General features: G+C 43.9%; 1 protein-coding gene across 2 annotated transcripts in view; it reads right to left on the bottom strand.

The window, feature by feature from the left end:
- LOC141806823 (protein NLRC3-like) overlaps positions 1 to 17,299 on the bottom strand; it is a 56,436-nt gene that overhangs the window by 27,603 nt on the left and 11,534 nt on the right. The window contains exons 7-10 of one of the 2 annotated variants that reach the window (XM_074692504.1): positions 13,040 to 14,834; positions 12,591 to 12,764; positions 10,403 to 10,576; positions 972 to 1,148 (exon numbers count right to left, since the gene is read on the bottom strand). In XM_074692504.1, coding sequence (XP_074548605.1) covers positions 972 to 1,148; positions 10,403 to 10,576; positions 12,591 to 12,764; positions 13,040 to 14,834 — 2,320 coding nt within the window. Of the gene's footprint in view, positions 1 to 971; positions 1,149 to 10,402; positions 10,577 to 12,577; positions 12,765 to 13,039; positions 14,835 to 17,299 lie in introns of those variants that run through there. The other variant, XM_074692506.1, reaches the window with a different exon arrangement.

The following is a 17,299-nucleotide window of genomic DNA, read 5'->3' as shown; positions in this document are numbered from 1 at the left end:
TCAATAGAAAGCTCCAATGAGTTCAGAGGATCTTCTGGATCCAGATGGGACTATTAGAGAAAAGTCTCCACATTCTTTGGATTTATCTGAGAAAAGGTCTGACAGTAGTTTGTCTGCAGGACTTTTAGAAATCCCTGTGTCTGCTAAGGCCTGTGGAGTCCTCTGTGTCTTCAGTGGGTACTTCATGTGTGCTGGGACAGTGAAATTCCTGATACTAACGGCCTTGAACCACCTGCAGCAGAGTCAGAAGTGAGGCCTACTCTTCCAGCAGCAGCGTGTGCCTCTACAGCAGAGAGAGCCACACTTAGAGTTTGATGTCTCTTGGTAGGGGATGTCCAGGACTGTCCTTTGTGTGTGTGTCTCACGTGTACTGGACAGAGACATTTGTAGGGGATGACCTTTAATTACAAAAACAAAAAGATATCTGTGCAAACAGCCAGTTAAAAAGTGTTAAAGAAAGGAGGGTTGTCTTGAAGGTCTTTGACATGATTAAAAACACTTCATTTGATCCCTATCAGACCTGCTGCACTTGCTGTAAATCTCCACCTGTTCATTTCTGAAGAAGAAGAAGAAATAAATGCTCAAGCTTGCTGACCCTCTCAGCTTTGCTTTGGATTCTTCATTCTTGATTTTTGCTCCAACAGTTAGTGCATTTTTGAAGATTAGACTTTGATTCAACACTTGGTGAGCTTCTGAAGATTAGACTAAAACTTGGAGAAATGTTCGAGTTTAGCATTCAGATGAGGTGGAGCCTCAGATTTGAAGATCTGCTTCAATTTTAGCCTCAAAAAAAGAAGCAGATGTAAAATCTTCTCTGACTGCAGACTACATTCAGGACATTTATCATCAAAAGATGAACTCAAGAAAATCTTCAACTCAACTTGATTAATGTAAGGAATGTCTGTACAAAGTCAACTTCCTTTGTTCAACATGTCAGAGCAACAGGAAGAACAGAGAGTCAGTGAACTGACCTCAGAGTCTGCAGTCTGCAGAGAGGACTCTCCAGAAACCCACACAGATGATCCACTCCTGAATCCTGCAGACAGTTGTTTTCACTCAGGTCCAGCTCTCTGAGATGGGAGGGGTTGGACTTCAGAGCAGAGGCCAGAGAAGCACAGCTGATATCTGACAAACTGCAGGTCTCCAATCTGAAAGAAAAAGAAATGATGTGAGTTGATAAATCCTTCAGTGTTTAATAATGTGTTGAGAGTTGAAGAAGATGAAATGTGAGAGTCCAAACAGCTGAAGCCAACATTTCTCAGTGTTTCTGTTTCTCCCTCTCCTTTGACATCCCCAACCAAGATGTCTCTTGGTAGGGGATGTCCAGGACTGTCCTTTGTGTGTGTGTGTCTCACGTGTACTGGACAGAGACATTTGTAGGGGATGACCTTTAATTACAAAAACAAAAAGATATCTTTGCAAACAGCCAGTTAAAAAGTGTTAAAGAAAGAAGGGTTGTCTTGAAGGTCTTTGACATGATTAAAAACACTTCATTTGATCCCTATCAGACCTGCTGCACTTGCTGTAAATCTCCACTTTTTCATTTCTGAAGAAGAAGAAGAAATAAATGATCAAGCTTGCTGACCCTCTCAGCTTTGCTTTGGAGTCTTGATTCTTGAGTTTTGCTCCAACAATTAGTGCATTTCTGAAGATTCAGTTCAGAGCTTTTATTGTCCCTTCAGGAGAAATTTTGTCTGCAGTGACGGCACATAAAACAACAATCAATGAATAAACAAACATTTGTACAGGACAACGTTGCAGAAACAGCATATCCAAACGTAACATGAACAACCCCTGGTAATGTAAAGTGATTTAAAGGGTTTAAAAATAAATAAATAAATAAAGAAGTGAGGTCATGGGTAAAACCAGTTTTCAAACATAAAACAAGGATAAAAAATGTCATGTTGCCTGAGCTTTGCCATTAAGAGTTGTGCAAGTTGACTGCAGTGATTGCTTGTGGCACAAAGGAAAATTTGTACCTATGAGTACGTACCATAGGTGCCTTATATCTCCTTCCTAATGAGAGAGAGATAAACTCCTCCAACAGTGGGTGGTCAGACTAACCAGGATAGCTTGTGCCTTCTGTAAAACTGGTCTGTCAAAGATCTCTGAGAGGGAGAGCTGCTGCAGGCCAATGATCTTACTGGCTTCCCGCACAATCTTGATGGACAATTTTTGTTTATAAGAGACAGGTTTCCATAGAAAGAAATTAGACAAAAAGTTAAAACTGACTCTAAGATTTATAAAATAAAACCATCAAAGTCATATCAACATTAAAAGATTTTAGTCTTCCCAGAAAGTACAATCTTCGAAGGCCTTTTTAGCAAATTGATGAGGTGTTGAGGTCATGTGACAAGTTTTTGTCAATCACTCATCCCAAGTACTTGTAGGACTCAACTATCTCCACCGCTGTACCCTTGATAATGGTTGGGTGTGCTTGTTGTGATGTTTTCCTGAAATCAATGACCATGTCTTTAGTTTTATGAACATTTAGCTTGAGGAAGTGGCTGTCACACCACTCCACAAAGTCAGCTGTAACTAGCCTATGGTCAACCTCTCCATCCTGGAGTAAACTGACTAAGACAGTGTCGTCAGCGAACCTTAAGAGATGCCTGTCAGTGTAGTGGCTCCTACAGTCATTTGTATATAAAATGAACAGTAAGGGGGACAGGACACACCCCTGAGGTGAGCCTGTAGAAGAGAACTTTTTTTTAGATAAAGCATTATTTACCCTGACTACCTGAGGCCTGTGGGTTAAAAAGTCTGTGAGCCAGTCGGTCAAACCAAGATCAAGACCAAAAAGGGACGCAAGTTTATGGCGAAAATAAGTGGCTGAATCGTATTAAAAGCTAATGAGAAGTCTGCAAATAGAAGTCTGGCGTGAGTTTTTGTACCTTCAAGATGCTTGTACACAAAGTTAAACTAAGTGATGGTAGCATATTCCACACCTCTAGTAGGCTGATAAGCAAACTGCATCGGATCAAGCAACTCCTGAACTTCATTCATCAGAAATTTTTTAACCAGCCGCTCAAAACACTGCATGACCAATGAAGTGAGAGCTGCTGGTCTAAAGTCATTCAGCTCTTTAGGTGATACATTCTTGGCCACAGGCACTACAATGGATTCCTTCCACAGTAATGGGACCTTACCCTGAATAAGAGATTGATTAAACAAGTCACTAAAAATATCACATAATTGGTCTGCGCAGACTTTAAGAAGTCTACCAGTGATCATATCTGGCCCTGGGCTCCTTCTGCTATTACATCTAATGAACGCAGCCCTAACATCAGGGGCACTGATGGTAAGAGGAGAGGTAAAACTACCATCACTCCACCTTCTGTGCAGGTTACTGTATTCCATTTGGAGACGGTGTTCATTATTAAAACGTAAATAAAAGTCATTCAGTGCATTTGCAAGCTCTGAATTATCATTAAAACCACTAATGTTAATTGGCCGGCTTTGCCTCTTAGCCTGGCCTGTCATGATTTCAATGCCATGCCACACTGCCTTTAGGTCACCACTATGAAATTTCCCCTCAATTTTTAGTTTGGAATTCTCTTTGGCCCTCTTGATTTCATATCTGACTTCTTTTTTGGCTTCTGATTTTTCCCTGTTTCCACCATATAAATAGGCATATAAATAGGCCTTTTGTTTCCTGTGCAGTGCATCTTTTACTGCTCTATTTAACCAAGGCTTATTAGGAAACACCTTCACCTGTTTAGTGGGGATTATAGAATCCTTTAAAAATCCCACATTAGAGGATATCACCTCAGTCCTCTCATCAAGATCAGAAAAGTTAAAAACACTCCAGTCCATACATTCCAGGACCCCTTTGAGTTTGTCTATCGCAATGTCAGTCCACATCTCGACTTGTTTGATTGCTGCCTTGCCCCGTTTGAGCAGCGGCTTGTAGATGGGTGAGAGAAGGATAGTGTTGTGATCAGAGGAGCCAAGAGGAGGTAATGCAGCAGATTTGTAAGCACCCTTAATTTAACCATAACATAAATCTATGGTTTTGTCCATTCTGGTGGGGCATGAAATGTACTGATAAAAATTACTCATTGATTTAAGATTACAGTGGTTAAAATCTCCAAGAATGAAACAAGGTGCATCAGGACAGAGGGACTGAAGCATGTGTGTAACCTTGGATATAGTTGATACCGCATTGTTTGTGTTAGCTTTAGGGTGAATGTACACAACAATCAAAAATATTTGGGGAAATTTGCAAGAGTGGTAAAAAGGGCGCACAGAAACTGACAGCAGCTCAATGTCCGCAGTGCATACTGTCTCTCTGACAGTGATGTTCCTACACCACTGCTCATTAACATAAAGACACACCCCTCCTCCCAGGGATTTCCCTGTGACGTCAGCGTCTCTGTCCAGTCGGATCGGCGCACCAAAGCCACTGAGTGATAATTCAGACTCCAGATCAGTTGAAGTAAGCCAAGTTTCGGTGAAGGCCATCACGCACGCATTCCTAAATTCCTCCAGGTGGATGACATTGGCTTGGAGCTCATCAACATTATTTCTGACAGACTGGGCGTTGCAGAGAAGTATAGAGGGGAGTGGTATACAGTGGAGTTTCAGGCGCTTCAACCTCCATCTGACTCCTCCCCCCTTTCCCTGTTTCCGCGTTTTGTATTTCATTTTTTCCCCGAATCAGATTTATATGTTATTGGGACTGGTAGAGGGTGTCCGCTGCCAAATGGTCCTCCACAAACACGTCCAAAGGAGTCGGTAGCCACTGGTGATGGTGTCTCAGGCTCTGTAAAAAAGACAGAGTACTGGATCCTGCCTGTCTAACAATATACTGATGTAAAGGAGCTCCATTATTGAAGAAAAGAGCTTCGGAAGTGCAGGGGAATTACAGTCCAAAAGCAAGCTTGGTTCATTTCTTACTACGACGTACACTGACACAAAACAATAAACAGGACAGACCACTCTGACACTGCCTGTCACCACATGAGCAGCACCAGCAGGGCGTCCAAGATTAGACTATAACTTGGAGAAATGTTATAGTTTAGCATTCAGATGAGACTGAGCCTCAGCTTTGAAGATCTGCTTCAATTTTAGCCTCAAAAAATATATGCAAAATCTTCTCTGACTGCAGACTAAATTTAGTACATTAGACATCAAAAGATGAACTCGTGAAATTCTCCAACTTAACTTCATCAAGATGGCGCCGGTGTGTGTGGCTGCTCGTCTGTTTCTGCTACGTTTGTTTGTGTTTTTTCTGTTCCTGAGTTTGATCTTTCCAGAAAGTGAGTCTCTGCTGGTTTATGATCGCTCTCTTAAACCTTCAACACTCTTGCTATCACCCAGTCTTGTCCGATAACTATGGATATCAAACTTTACCCCCGCTTCTGTCGGGAGTCCCGACTCACCTGTACCGGGCTCCCGTGCCTTCCACACGGCGAAGGCGTCTCCGCCGCCGTTGCAAGCGAAGCGGCTGGTTGGTGAAACTTAAGGTTGCTTTGAGAGGTAATGCTTCTCAGACACCGCGTGGATATAGTTTGCCTCATCGCTTCCTGGATCCTGTTGATGTCTGCCTGGTGCCTTTGGTTGGCTTTGATGACGAGACCCATCAGTCCGCTTGTCGGTGTCAACCGCGACTTACCCTGCGCCGGGAAAATCTCGGGAACCTCCGGCCACTGCGCCGGTCTCCTCGACTGGAGGAAGCCGATGCTCCAGCTCCAGCTCCAGCTCCAGCTCCGGCCAGAGTTGGTCTGGTGAACGCCAGATCACTGGCAAACAAGACCTTCATTCTAAGGGATTTCTTCGGATCCGGAAAACTGGATTTTCTGTGCATCACGGAGACGTGGCTGAGTGCTGGGGAGACTGGTGCTCTATCCGCTCTTTTACCGGCGGATTGCTGCTATTTTAACACGCCACGGGCCTCAGGGAGAGGAGGTGGGACTGCGACCGTCTACAGAAAGAACTACAAATGTAAGCTGAGTTCCTTACAGTCTTCTTCTTTCACCAGCTTTGAAATAACCTCCTTTGAGGTAAGTTGCGCTGACCCGGTTTTCTGCGCTGTTATACACTAGAGATCAAAATTAGAGAACAATTTATAAACACTTGTTTTTTTCCAAAATAATTTAATCCTCAATGCTCAACATTTAAAGGATTCTTTGTGGTGGCAATGCCATACCACTGGAACAGTGTTTTACATCAAAACATAAAGCATTGACAAAAACAACTTAATTTTGTAAAAAACATGATGATCAAAATTAAAGAACAGCAATGCCTGTCGTACAAAGAAAGATAATAACATCATTTTATGGAGGTTACAATGATCAAAACTTAGTAGGAAGTGTACAGGCCTTTGCTGTGAATTACTTCAGCACATCTACGACCACAGGACATAACCAGTCTCTCACACTGCTCTGGTGTGATTTTGGTCCACTCTTCTTTCAGTCTCTTCCACAGTTCAGTGATAGTAGTGGGTTTCTTGGTCATAACTTTGTCTCCAAGGATTTTCCAGAGGTTCTCTATTGGGTTTAGATCCGGACTCTGGGCTGGCCAATTCATTGCTTCAATGTTTTCACTTTTAAGGAACTGCTTTACTTGTTTTGCTGTGTGACAAGGGGCGTTGTCCTGCATGAAAATTGCTGGCTGATTGGGTGATGAATGCAGGTAAGGAATCAAATGCTGTCGAAGGAGGCTTTTATAAACATTTGCATTCACTCGGCCATGTAGCTGTATTAAAGGCCCAACTCCCGTTGTAGAAAACACTCCCCACACCATAACACTTCCTCCTCCACCTTTCACTGACTTCTTTACACACTTTGGGTTCAGTCTTTCCCCAGTCCGACGCCGAACATAATGTTTTCCGTCAGACCCAAACAAATTAAACTTGCTTTCATCACTGAAGTGAACTTTGGACCAGTTTTCTTCTGTCCACACAACATGTTCCTCAGCAAAGGTTAGTCTAGCCTTTTGATTCTTTCTGCTAATGAGAGGTTTGGTCACTGCAGAGTGGGCTTTCAGTCCAAATGTTCTCAAACGTCGAGACACTGTATGACGAGATATTGTCTTACCCTGTTGGTCACTGAACTGGCGAGCAATTTCAGCTGCAGTGTTAAACCTATTGCCCATGGAGGTTCTCCGTATTATCCTGTCCTCTCTTTCAGTTGTCTTTTGTGGACGACCAGCCTTCTTGGTGGACTTAAATGAATTTGTGGCTTTGAAGAGATGTAATATTCGGGATATCACAGATTTGGAACGGCCAACTTCTCTTGCTATTGCTGACAAGGTCATCCCTTTGGTCTTCATCTGGACAACCTGCTGCCGGAGGGTTTCTGTGACTTTAGAACGGCTTGCCATCTTGTGAAGTCAGTGAAAACTGCAAGATAGGCTGCCAGTTAAATAGGGTTTGTCAGATAATTAAGGATATTGGCACCAGGTGCCAGACTAACACCAATTACTGGGAGGGATCTGAAAGTGTTCTCTAATTTTGATCAGTGTCCTTTTTTGAATATCTGATTTAAGTTTTTTATTCTGTGTTTCAGAATAAATTTAACCCGTGCAATATGCTCAAAAAACTGACCCTGAACTTGTGTTTGAATACATTTATGAGAGGACAACGGAATGAGGTTTACATTTGTAAAATTGTGGCGTGTTCTCTAATTTTGATCTCCAGTGTATATCGCCCTCCCAAATACAATAAGAACTTTTTAAATGATTTCTCAGATCTTTTAGCTTGGATCATGCTGACTTATGATCATGTTCTTATTGTTGGGGATTTTAATATCCATGTGTGCTGTCCTGATACGCCACTGCTGAACAACTTTTTAAGCCTCATTGACTCTTTTAACCTGGGGCAGTCTGTACCTGGTCCTACACATATGCATGGACACACACTGGACCTGGTTCTTTCATACGGTCTGCCCGTCACCAATTTGCGAGAGTCTGATTTCTGATTTATTTGATGTTGTGTTGCAAAGAACTGAGCTTAGATGTTGCGCTCCTGTCCGGCGATGTCGGGTGTTTAACCCTTCCTCTGCCGCTCAGTTTGCTTTGGATCAGCTTTCTGTCCCATCTGGCTTTTTCTCCTGGGACATAGAAGAGCTTAGCTCCTGGTTTGAGTCCTCTTGTCAAACCACCCTGGACTCTGTGGTTCCTTTGAAGCCCAGGCAGCCAAAGGCTAAACCTGAACCCTGGTTTAACGACAGAACGCGTGCTGTCAGGAGGCTGAGGCCGAAAGGAGGTGGAAGAAGGACAGACTGCATGTGTCATATCAAATGATGAAAGACTGCTGGCGTCAGTATCAAAACACAGTTAAAGAGGAAAAAAGGGAACATTTTGCGTCTATTGTGTCTTCTGACAGACATAACCCTGTGTTTTATATAACTCCATCAACTTTGTTCTTAATCCTCCACCAACTACTTGCCTTGAAGCTTCTCCTGAAGTGTGTGAGGAGTTCTTAATGTTTTTTATTGGAAAGGGTGCCTCGACAAGAGCTTCCATTACATCTCCAGACTCTGACCCCTCTGTCTCTGCACCTTGCTCTGCTGCTTTTAATAAGTTTGAGCCTGTGAGTCTGTCCTTCTTAGAGGATGTGGTGCGTGGTCTCAAGCCCTCAGGCTCCCCCCATGATCCTGTGCCACCACGATTCTTTAAAGAGGTGTTCCCAAGCATTGCCTTGTATATCCTTTCCATTGTTAATCTTAGTTTGGCATCTGGTGTGGTCCCAGCTAAACTTAAACATGCTGTTATGCAGCCCCTGCTCAAGAAACCTGGTCTCGATCAGTCCGTGTTGGCTAATTATAGGCCCATTTCTAAGCTGCCATTCCTTTCAAAGATTTTAGAGAAGGTTGTGTTCTGTCAGCTAAAAACTTTTACAGACAGAAATGGGACACTGGAAATGTTTCAATCAGGTTTTAAAGCCCTTCATATCACAGAGTCCGCTTCAGTAAGAGTTTTTAATGATATCTACTCCATCTGTGATTCTGGTGATTATGCTGTGCTGGTTCTACTTGATTTAACTGCTGCTTTTGACACAGTGGACCACAGTATTTTAATATCTCATTTAAAAAACCTAGTGGGCCTATGTGACACTGCACTTGATTAGTTTAAATCCTATCTGACTGATAGGTCCTTCATTGTTAATATTTTAGGCTCAGGGTCATCTTCTGCTCCTCTGTCATGTGGGGTCCCACAGGGCTCAGTCTTGGGGCCATTACTCTTTTCTTTGTATATACTGCCACTGGGGTCTATACTTAGAAAGCACCGAATGGCCTTCCATTTCTATGCTGACGACTGTCAGATTTATGTGCCCTTAAAAGCAAAAGATGGCTTTTCAGTCAAACCCCTCCTTGCTTGTCTTGAAGACATTAAATCTTGGTTGGCCCTGAACTTTTTAAACTGTAACGAAAAGAAAACAGAGGTTATGGTGTTTGGACCAAGTGGCCCCTTTGAGCCCACCTCTGTTGATCTTGGACCCCTGACAGTATATTTTAAATCCACTATAACCAATCTGGGTTTTAAGTTGGACAGTGATTTTAAACTAGACAGTCAAATTAAAACTGTTGTTAAGTCTTGTTTTTATTACTTAAGGCGGTTGGCAAAGGTCAAATCTTTTATGTCCAGGCAGCACTTTGAAACAGTGATCCATGCTTTTATCTCATCACGTTTGGATTACTGCAACGCACTTTATGTTGGAGTGGGTCAGTCCCTGCTCTCCCCTCTGCAGCTGGTCCAGAACGCCGCTGCACGACTTTTAACCGGAACAAGAAAAAGAGAGCACATCAGCCCGGTACTGGCTTCACTCCACTGGCTGCCTGTGACTTTTAGAGTTGATTTTAAAATTCTTATGTTTGTTTTTAAAAGTTTAAATGGCCTTGCCCCGCCTTACCTCTCTGAGCTTCTTCAGCCCTATTCACCCTCTCGGTCCCTCAGGTCGGCCAACCAGCTGCTCCTGCAGGTACCAAGGTCCAGGAAGAAGCTCAGAGGGGACAGGGCTTTCTCTAATGTTGCTCCCCGATTGTGGAACTGTCTTCCCCTGCACATTAGAAAGGCCCCTTCACTGTCCACTTTTAAAACACGTCTTAAAACCCATTTTTATTCTTTGGCTTTTAACTCCAGCGAGACTTAGTTTCTTTGCCTGGTCTTATTCTCTTTTATTTTCTTTTATTCCCTTTTACTTGCTTTTTATTTGCTTTTTATTGTTTTTACAATGTTTTTCTTTTATTTGTCTGTTTTTACTTATCTGTTTTTATCATTTCATTTGATCTACCTGTACAGCACTTTGTCTACAGCTGTGGTTGTTTTTAAAAGTGCTCTATAAATAAAGCTGGTACGGTATGGTATGGTATGGTATGTGAGGAATGTTTGAACAAAGTCAACTTCCTTTGTTCAACATGTCAGAGCAACAGGAAGAACAGAGAGTCAGTGAACTGACCTCAGAGTCTGCAGTCTGCAGAGAGGACTCTCCAGAAACCCACACAGATGATCCACTCCTGAATCCTTCAGACTGTTGGAGCTTAGGTCCAGCTCTCTGAGATGGGAAGGGTTGGACTTCAGAGCAGAGGCCAGAGAAGCACAGCTGAACTCTGACAACCAGCAGTACACCAATCTGAGAGAAAAAGAAATGATGTGAGTTGATAAATCCTTCAGTGTTTAATAATGTGTTGAGAGTTGAAGAAGATGAAATGTGAAAGTCCAAACAGCTGAAGCCAACATTTCTCAGTGTTTCTGTTTCTCCCTCTCCTTTGGACTAACTCAGGGATTTAACGTGGTCAGAGTCTGATCTAGATCTGTAGATAACAGAAACACACACACAGCTGTGCTTCATACATGGCTGGAGTCTAGGAAAGGGATACAGGTGTGCTCACCAGGTGAGAGGGTGTGTTTTTTGTGACTGGATGAGCTCACAGTTCTTTGACCGTGTCAAACCTCTTTGTTTTGTGTTCTTGGTTATGATTAGAATAAAAAGAGCAAAATCAAGAAGGCTTCAACTTGAGTTCATGTGTCTTATCTAAACAAAGCAGTCAACAATCCAGCGGTGACTCTGACAGGCAAAAGTCAGAACAAGGAGACTTTGATTCTGAAATAAAATCAATCCCATCTTCAGAGCCTTTTCATAGACTGACTCATTCAGCTGATAAAAACCTGATCACAGCTTTAGTGTGGACATGTTCACTCTGATTGATCTGTTATTGATTTGAAGCTTATTGTGAATGTCCATTTCCACTTGTTTTTGTCTGTATGATCCTTCTTCTTTTATTCAGGAAGCACTTGCTGATCATGTGTGAGAAACGCTGGGCAAACAGAATTACACAAAAAGAGGTAGATATCTAAATATGAGCTCTGCATTCTTTCAGGAAATCTCTGACAGAAGCTGAGAGCTCAGAGAGGACGAGAGCAGCGCTCCATAAACAGCCTGGACCTCCAGATGAGAAATATGAGACAGGAGAAAGAGTTTCTTCTCAAAGAGCAGACTGTACAGAGGGACAGGGACCAGGGGTCATTGGTCAGGATGGAGCTGCTGGATCTGTCAGACATGGAGGAATTCTCCTGAGAGGACGTCATCCTGGGCTTTGTAAGGTCAACACTCAGGATGAGGCAAAACAAACTGTTTAAGATGATGAAACAGAGACAGGAAGTGAGGAAGACTTTGAGAACGATGAGCAGATCCTGAACTGAATCCAGAGGGTGAACAGGACGAAGGCAGAGAGAGCAGAGTTAACAGCAGAGATGAGCTAACACAAGCTGACAACTGCAGTGAGGAGAAAATAACAGAGATACTGTAACCTCCCATGATTCAAAGGAAACTCAGAACAGCACAGACTTGAGCTCTGAGGAACAGAGAGGATGGGATTCTGGGTAAAGATTCAGGCAGAGCTGGTAAAGCCAGAAGAGAGCACCAACGCTGGAAGAACCTGAAACATCTTCAGCTGAAGACAGAGAGGAGGATGAAGGAGGATGAAGATGCTCTTACTGTTCTGATGGAGACAGAGGGATGTTTTCTCCTCAGTATCAAACTAAGACTGACTAAAAACATCAACATGTCCTTTAAGACAGCTTCACATTAATGACAACCAGCTTCCACTTCAGTAAAGACGGAGAAACTTCTCTTCAACTCTGCCAGCTTCATCAGTGGCTCCATCCCAACAAACTCAGTTTGTGCAGACAAACAAAGACAAAGCCCCTGAAGCTGATTTAAGACCTGACATCACAAAGTTTACAAAGAGGCTGAACCTGTCAGGAGGAATTGTGGGAAAATATGAAGCAAAGGCAGGTAGAAGCATTTCTTTGAGGAAGAGTGGAGGCAGAAAATCCAACGACTTCATCAGTTTCTGTGAAAGTAATAAAAAGTGGATGTTAGTTCAGACTTCATCTACTCTGAGGGACTGGACTCAGTGTGAGTCTGAGGCAGCCTCAAAACCTGCCCAGTCCAGATCTTTACTCCTCCACTTTCCCTTCCTCCAACAAGAGATCAGCTCTCCTGGAAAATACTGACCTGAGAGACTTTTTGACTTTCATGCTCAAAAAACTCCAAAAATGTACAAGACAAAAAAGTGAAGCTAAAAAAAAAAAGATTGAAAGAAAATATGAACAAAAGACTGAGCTTCAGTCAGTGAACTGACCTCAGAGTCTCCAGTCTGCAATGTGGACTCTCCAGACCGCCTGACAGAAGCTCCACTCCTGGATCATTCAGCTTGTTTTTACTCAGGTCCAGATCTCTGAGATGGGAGGGGTCGGACTTCAGAGCAGAGGCCACAACTTCACAGTGAGTCTTTAAGAGCCCACTGGTTGAAAGTCTGTAATTAAGTGAGTTAGAATGAGAGGAGACTCTTTAGACTGTGAATGTGTTTGATGAGAACAGAGAGGATCAGATCCTGTTTAAACTAAAAGTCATCAGAAAGATCACAGACTGAAACATCTGAAACACATCAGAGACAAAACACATCATGTTAGACTTTAAGAAACCAGTAGATCACCATCTCCAAAGGAACCAGGATTTATAGTCTGATTATTTCCACATCTAAACTCTTCTATCAGACTGATTTATAATGTTGATCTCAGAGAAACTTACCGAGCCTTCCTGCAGTTCCTCACAGCTGGAACCAGTCTATGTCGTCCCTCCTTTGACGTGTTGTACTCGTTCAGATCAAACTCATCCAGAACCTCCTCTGACATCTGCAGCATGTAGGCCAGAGCAGAGCACTGGAAGACAGAGAGTTTCTCTGATCTGGTCTCTGACTTCAGGAACTCTTGGATCTCCTGGTGGACTGAGGGGTCCTTCATCTCCGTCAGACAGTGGAAGGTGTTGATGTTTCTGTCTGGAGAGGTTTTGGTCTTCTTCTCTTTTAGGTTGTTGATGACTCTTTGGATCATCTCTGGACTGTTATCTGTGTGACCCAGCAGACCTCCTAAGAGTCTCTGGTTTGACTCCAGAGACAGTCCATGAAGGAAGCGAACAAACAGGTCCAGGTGACCATTTTTACTTCTCAGAGCTTTCTTCACAGCTTCATCCAGGAGGTCTGCCAGGGTTGACACTCTGTGTTTTTGTCCCAGAAAGTTCTTCAGTGCTGCTGTGTCTGTGTGTGTGAAAGAGTGGAACATGTAGACTGCAGCCAGAAACTCCTGAACGCTCAGATGAACGAAGCAGTAGACTGTTTTCTGGAAGATCACACTCTCTCTTTTGAAGATCTCTGTACAAACTCCTGAGTACACCGAGGCCTCTGAGACATCCAGACCACAGCGCTCCAGGTCTTCTTGGTAGAACAGGATGTTTCCTTTCTTCAGATGTTCAAACGCCAGTCTGCCCAGCTTCAGGAGAACTTCTCCGTCAGCCTCCATCAGCTCCTGAGGACTGGTCTTAGGACTGGTCTGATGAGCCTCAGCGTACTTCTTCTTCTTCCTGTGAGTCTGAACCAGCAGGAAGTGTGAGTACATGTCAGTCAGGGTCTTGGGCAGCTCTCCTCTCTGCTCTGTGCTCATCATGTGATCCAGAACTGTAGCAGTGATCCAGCAGAAGACTGGGATCTGACACATGATGTGGAGGCTCCTGGAGGTCTTGATGTGTGAGATGATTCTGCTGGACACATCTTCATCCCTGAACCTCCTCCTGAAGTACTCCTCCTTCTGGGCGTCAGTGAAGCCTCGTACTTCTGTCAGCCTGTCCACGCGTGAAGGAGGGATCTGATTGGCTGCTGCAGGTCGAGAAGTGATCCAGACCAGAGCTGAGGGAAGCAGGTTCCCCTGGATGAGGTTTGTTAACAGCACCTTTACAGAGCACTCCTGTGTGACATCAGACACACGCTGAGTGCTGAGAAAATCCAGAGACAGTCTGCTTTCGTCCAGGCCGTCAAAGATGAACAACAGTTTACAGACAGCCAGCGTCTCTGCTCTCAGCTTCTCTAATGTTGGATGGAAAACATGGAGCAGCTTGAGGAGACTGTAGCTCTGGTCTTTGATCAGGTTCAGCTCCCTGAATGAAAGCAGGACCACCAGACTGAGGTCTTGGTTTCCAGAGCCCTCTGCCCAGTCCAGAGTGAACTTCTGCACTGAGAAAGTTTTTCCAACCCCAGCCACGCCGTTTGTCAGAACCACTCTGAGGACTTTCTGCTGCTCAGGTAAGGCTTTAAAGATGTCCTGGACCTTGATGGGAGTGTCCTGGAGGATCTTCTTGGAGGCTGTCTCCAGCTGCCTCACCTCATGTTGGGTATTCACCTCTTCACCTGGTCCCTCTGTGATGTAGAGCTCAGTGTAGATCCTGTTGAGGAGGGTTCCACTTCCTGTTTCATCACTTCCTTCAGTCACACGTTCACATCTCCTCCTCACACTCATCTTGTGTTCATGTAAAAGCTCCTGCAGAGCAGCTGGCTCTGAAAAAGAGAGACATGTTTCAGTGTTAGCGTTTCATCAGGCACAGCCTTTAGTCCAACACAGGCAAGGATTCAGAAAGGAGGGAGCCACCTGAGTGAGTCAGGTCTGATGGGACTCCGGTGCTGACAAGAAGTGCACAGAGACAATGCTCAGGGTGCATCCAAGCAGATTTTCATTTGAAATGATCATCAATAGCATCAACATACTCTCATTAACGCTACACTCAGTGGGTTTAATGGAGTCTGATCTGTTCCTCTGAAACCTTGGAGGGATGAATTAAGAAATCATTCTTTGTTAACAGATCTACTGTTTCACGTCTGCTCATGTTAAATCTTCACCTTCAGTGGTAGCAGTCCATCAACATGCTTTAATACAAACCTTTATTCACTTCACATGTTCTGATAATAAACAAACTGGGGGTGCAGATGTTGAGTGAAAGAACTGAAAGTCAGTTATTTATTGATTACTCATGAACTGAACTTGACAAAACTGAGCCCTGACATGGTTGTGTCTAAAGCTAAGCCAGGAAAGATAAGCCTGTGTGTGGACCTGACACCTGAAAAATGGGTCCAGATAGAGAGGGAGCAGTAGATCACACACTGTCCATGATGGGAGAGACGGAGGTGTTTACAAAGTTAGAAACAACATCTGGCTTCTGGCAGATCCTCCTGCTGGAGGAAAGCCGGCTCCTCACAACATTCATCGCCCCGTTTGGGGGATATGCACTCCATCACCTGCCATTTGGGATCTCTTTGGCCTCTGAGCACTTCCAGCGTGGCATGTGGCAGATGTTGGAGGGGTGTGAGGGAGCGGTGTGTCATGCAGATGACATTGTTGTGTAAGAAGAAGACATGCAGCAGCACAAGCAGAAACTGCACCACGTGCTGAGGAGGCTCCAGAAAGAAGGACTGACACTGAAGAAAAAATGTGAGTCTGCAAAAGACAGCATCATGTTTGTGGACCACTGTGTCACAGCAAACGGTGTGACTCCTGATCCAGACGAGGTCAGAGCCTTCATGGCCTGAACCATCCTCTGAGCACACAAGCAGTTCTCTGTCTTTGTATTAATCATGGTTAGAGAGCTAAAGTAACAGCTCCAACTACTGGATGTGGATTTGCTGCAACAAGAGAGCTGAACAAAGACCTCAGACCCACAGAGTCCAGTTCTCTGAGTCCTCATTCTGACTGAGTAAAATGAGCATGTCCATGAGGTCAGGTATCAGTCAGGAGTCCAACCGGGTCAGACTCAGTCCAGTGGAGGAAAACAGGCTCAGATGGTTCTGATGTTGCTGGGCTGCAGACATACAACACGTCCCCAACATCAGAGCTGGTGGTAAACCAGTGTCTATGACATACTGACCAACATCATGACCAGAGATACAGAGGAGGAGCTGCCGTTCATTCAGTCCATTCTGATGGAGCTGAATACCCTGACGTCCTGCACAGGACTGTTCTGGTTATTACAGTCATGTCCACGTTAATACTGACTGTCTTAATGTCTGAAGAGGGGAGAGATGTGGAGGTGGAGCTGCCGTCACAACAGTCAGTAGCTCCCATGCAGAACGTCACTCACTGACTGCCATTAACTGACTGAACGAACGGCAGCTCAGCCCTCTTTTCTCCCCATCCTCTGACAGTCAGACAGTCATGATTTATTTACTGAGCGTATTAATCAAAACGGTCAGGGTAATGATTGTTTTAGCAGCTTTCAGTCTGTAACCTGCAGCTTCATCCCACTAGATTCTCAGCTCTCTGGTTTATCATTATTTGCAACCAGCTTTATGTGACGTTATTCAAACTAAACTGAAAAGGGTGTTTGCATTTTACTTGTCAAGAAATGGTCTGCTAAAACTGGACATAATTCAAAACAAAATGCAAACATGAAAATGTAATAAAGAAATAACATTTTCATTTTCACCTTTAACAAGCACAATGTGTAACATAATCCAAACGAAAAGGAAAAGACCATCTGCATTTTCATTTTCAGACTCGCCCTCAGACCAACATGAAAATGAAATCGAAATGTGGACCCTTGGTTGTACCTCATCTTCAACAGCAGGTGGCAGTGTGTATATGTCACACTGCAATCAACCCAACAAGTACTACAGATGAAGAATACGAAACACCCCCAACTAAATCATTAGAATCACTTTAGTGTGATTCATTCACTGAATCGTTCAGTCCTCTCCACAGCTCTGCCTGTGAATCAGAGTGTAATAAGCTGAAACACGGCTGAACGTTCAGTTCTGCTCACAGTCATACTGAGAATGGACGGTGGTGAATAATAAACCAATGAACTGAGAGTTTAGTGGGATAAAGCTGCAGTTCACAGTCCTGTGAACTGCGGTACATTCACTGACGTCCTGCATGGGAGATATTGACTGTTGTTTACTGACTAAACTACTGAACGCCAGCTCTGCCTCTGTACCTCCCCACTCCTCAGACAGTCAGTTTGAAAGTGAAA

Source organism: Halichoeres trimaculatus, unplaced genomic scaffold (assembly GCF_033239565.1).
Source record: "Halichoeres trimaculatus isolate MK-OKI-2021-1 unplaced genomic scaffold, fHalTri1.1 fHalTri1_scaffold_17, whole genome shotgun sequence".
In the NCBI taxonomy this organism is placed as follows: domain Eukaryota; kingdom Metazoa; phylum Chordata; class Actinopteri; order Labriformes; family Labridae; genus Halichoeres; species Halichoeres trimaculatus.
The sequence above is the reverse complement of the archived record's forward strand: the minus strand, read 5'-3'. Positions and strand labels throughout refer to the sequence as shown.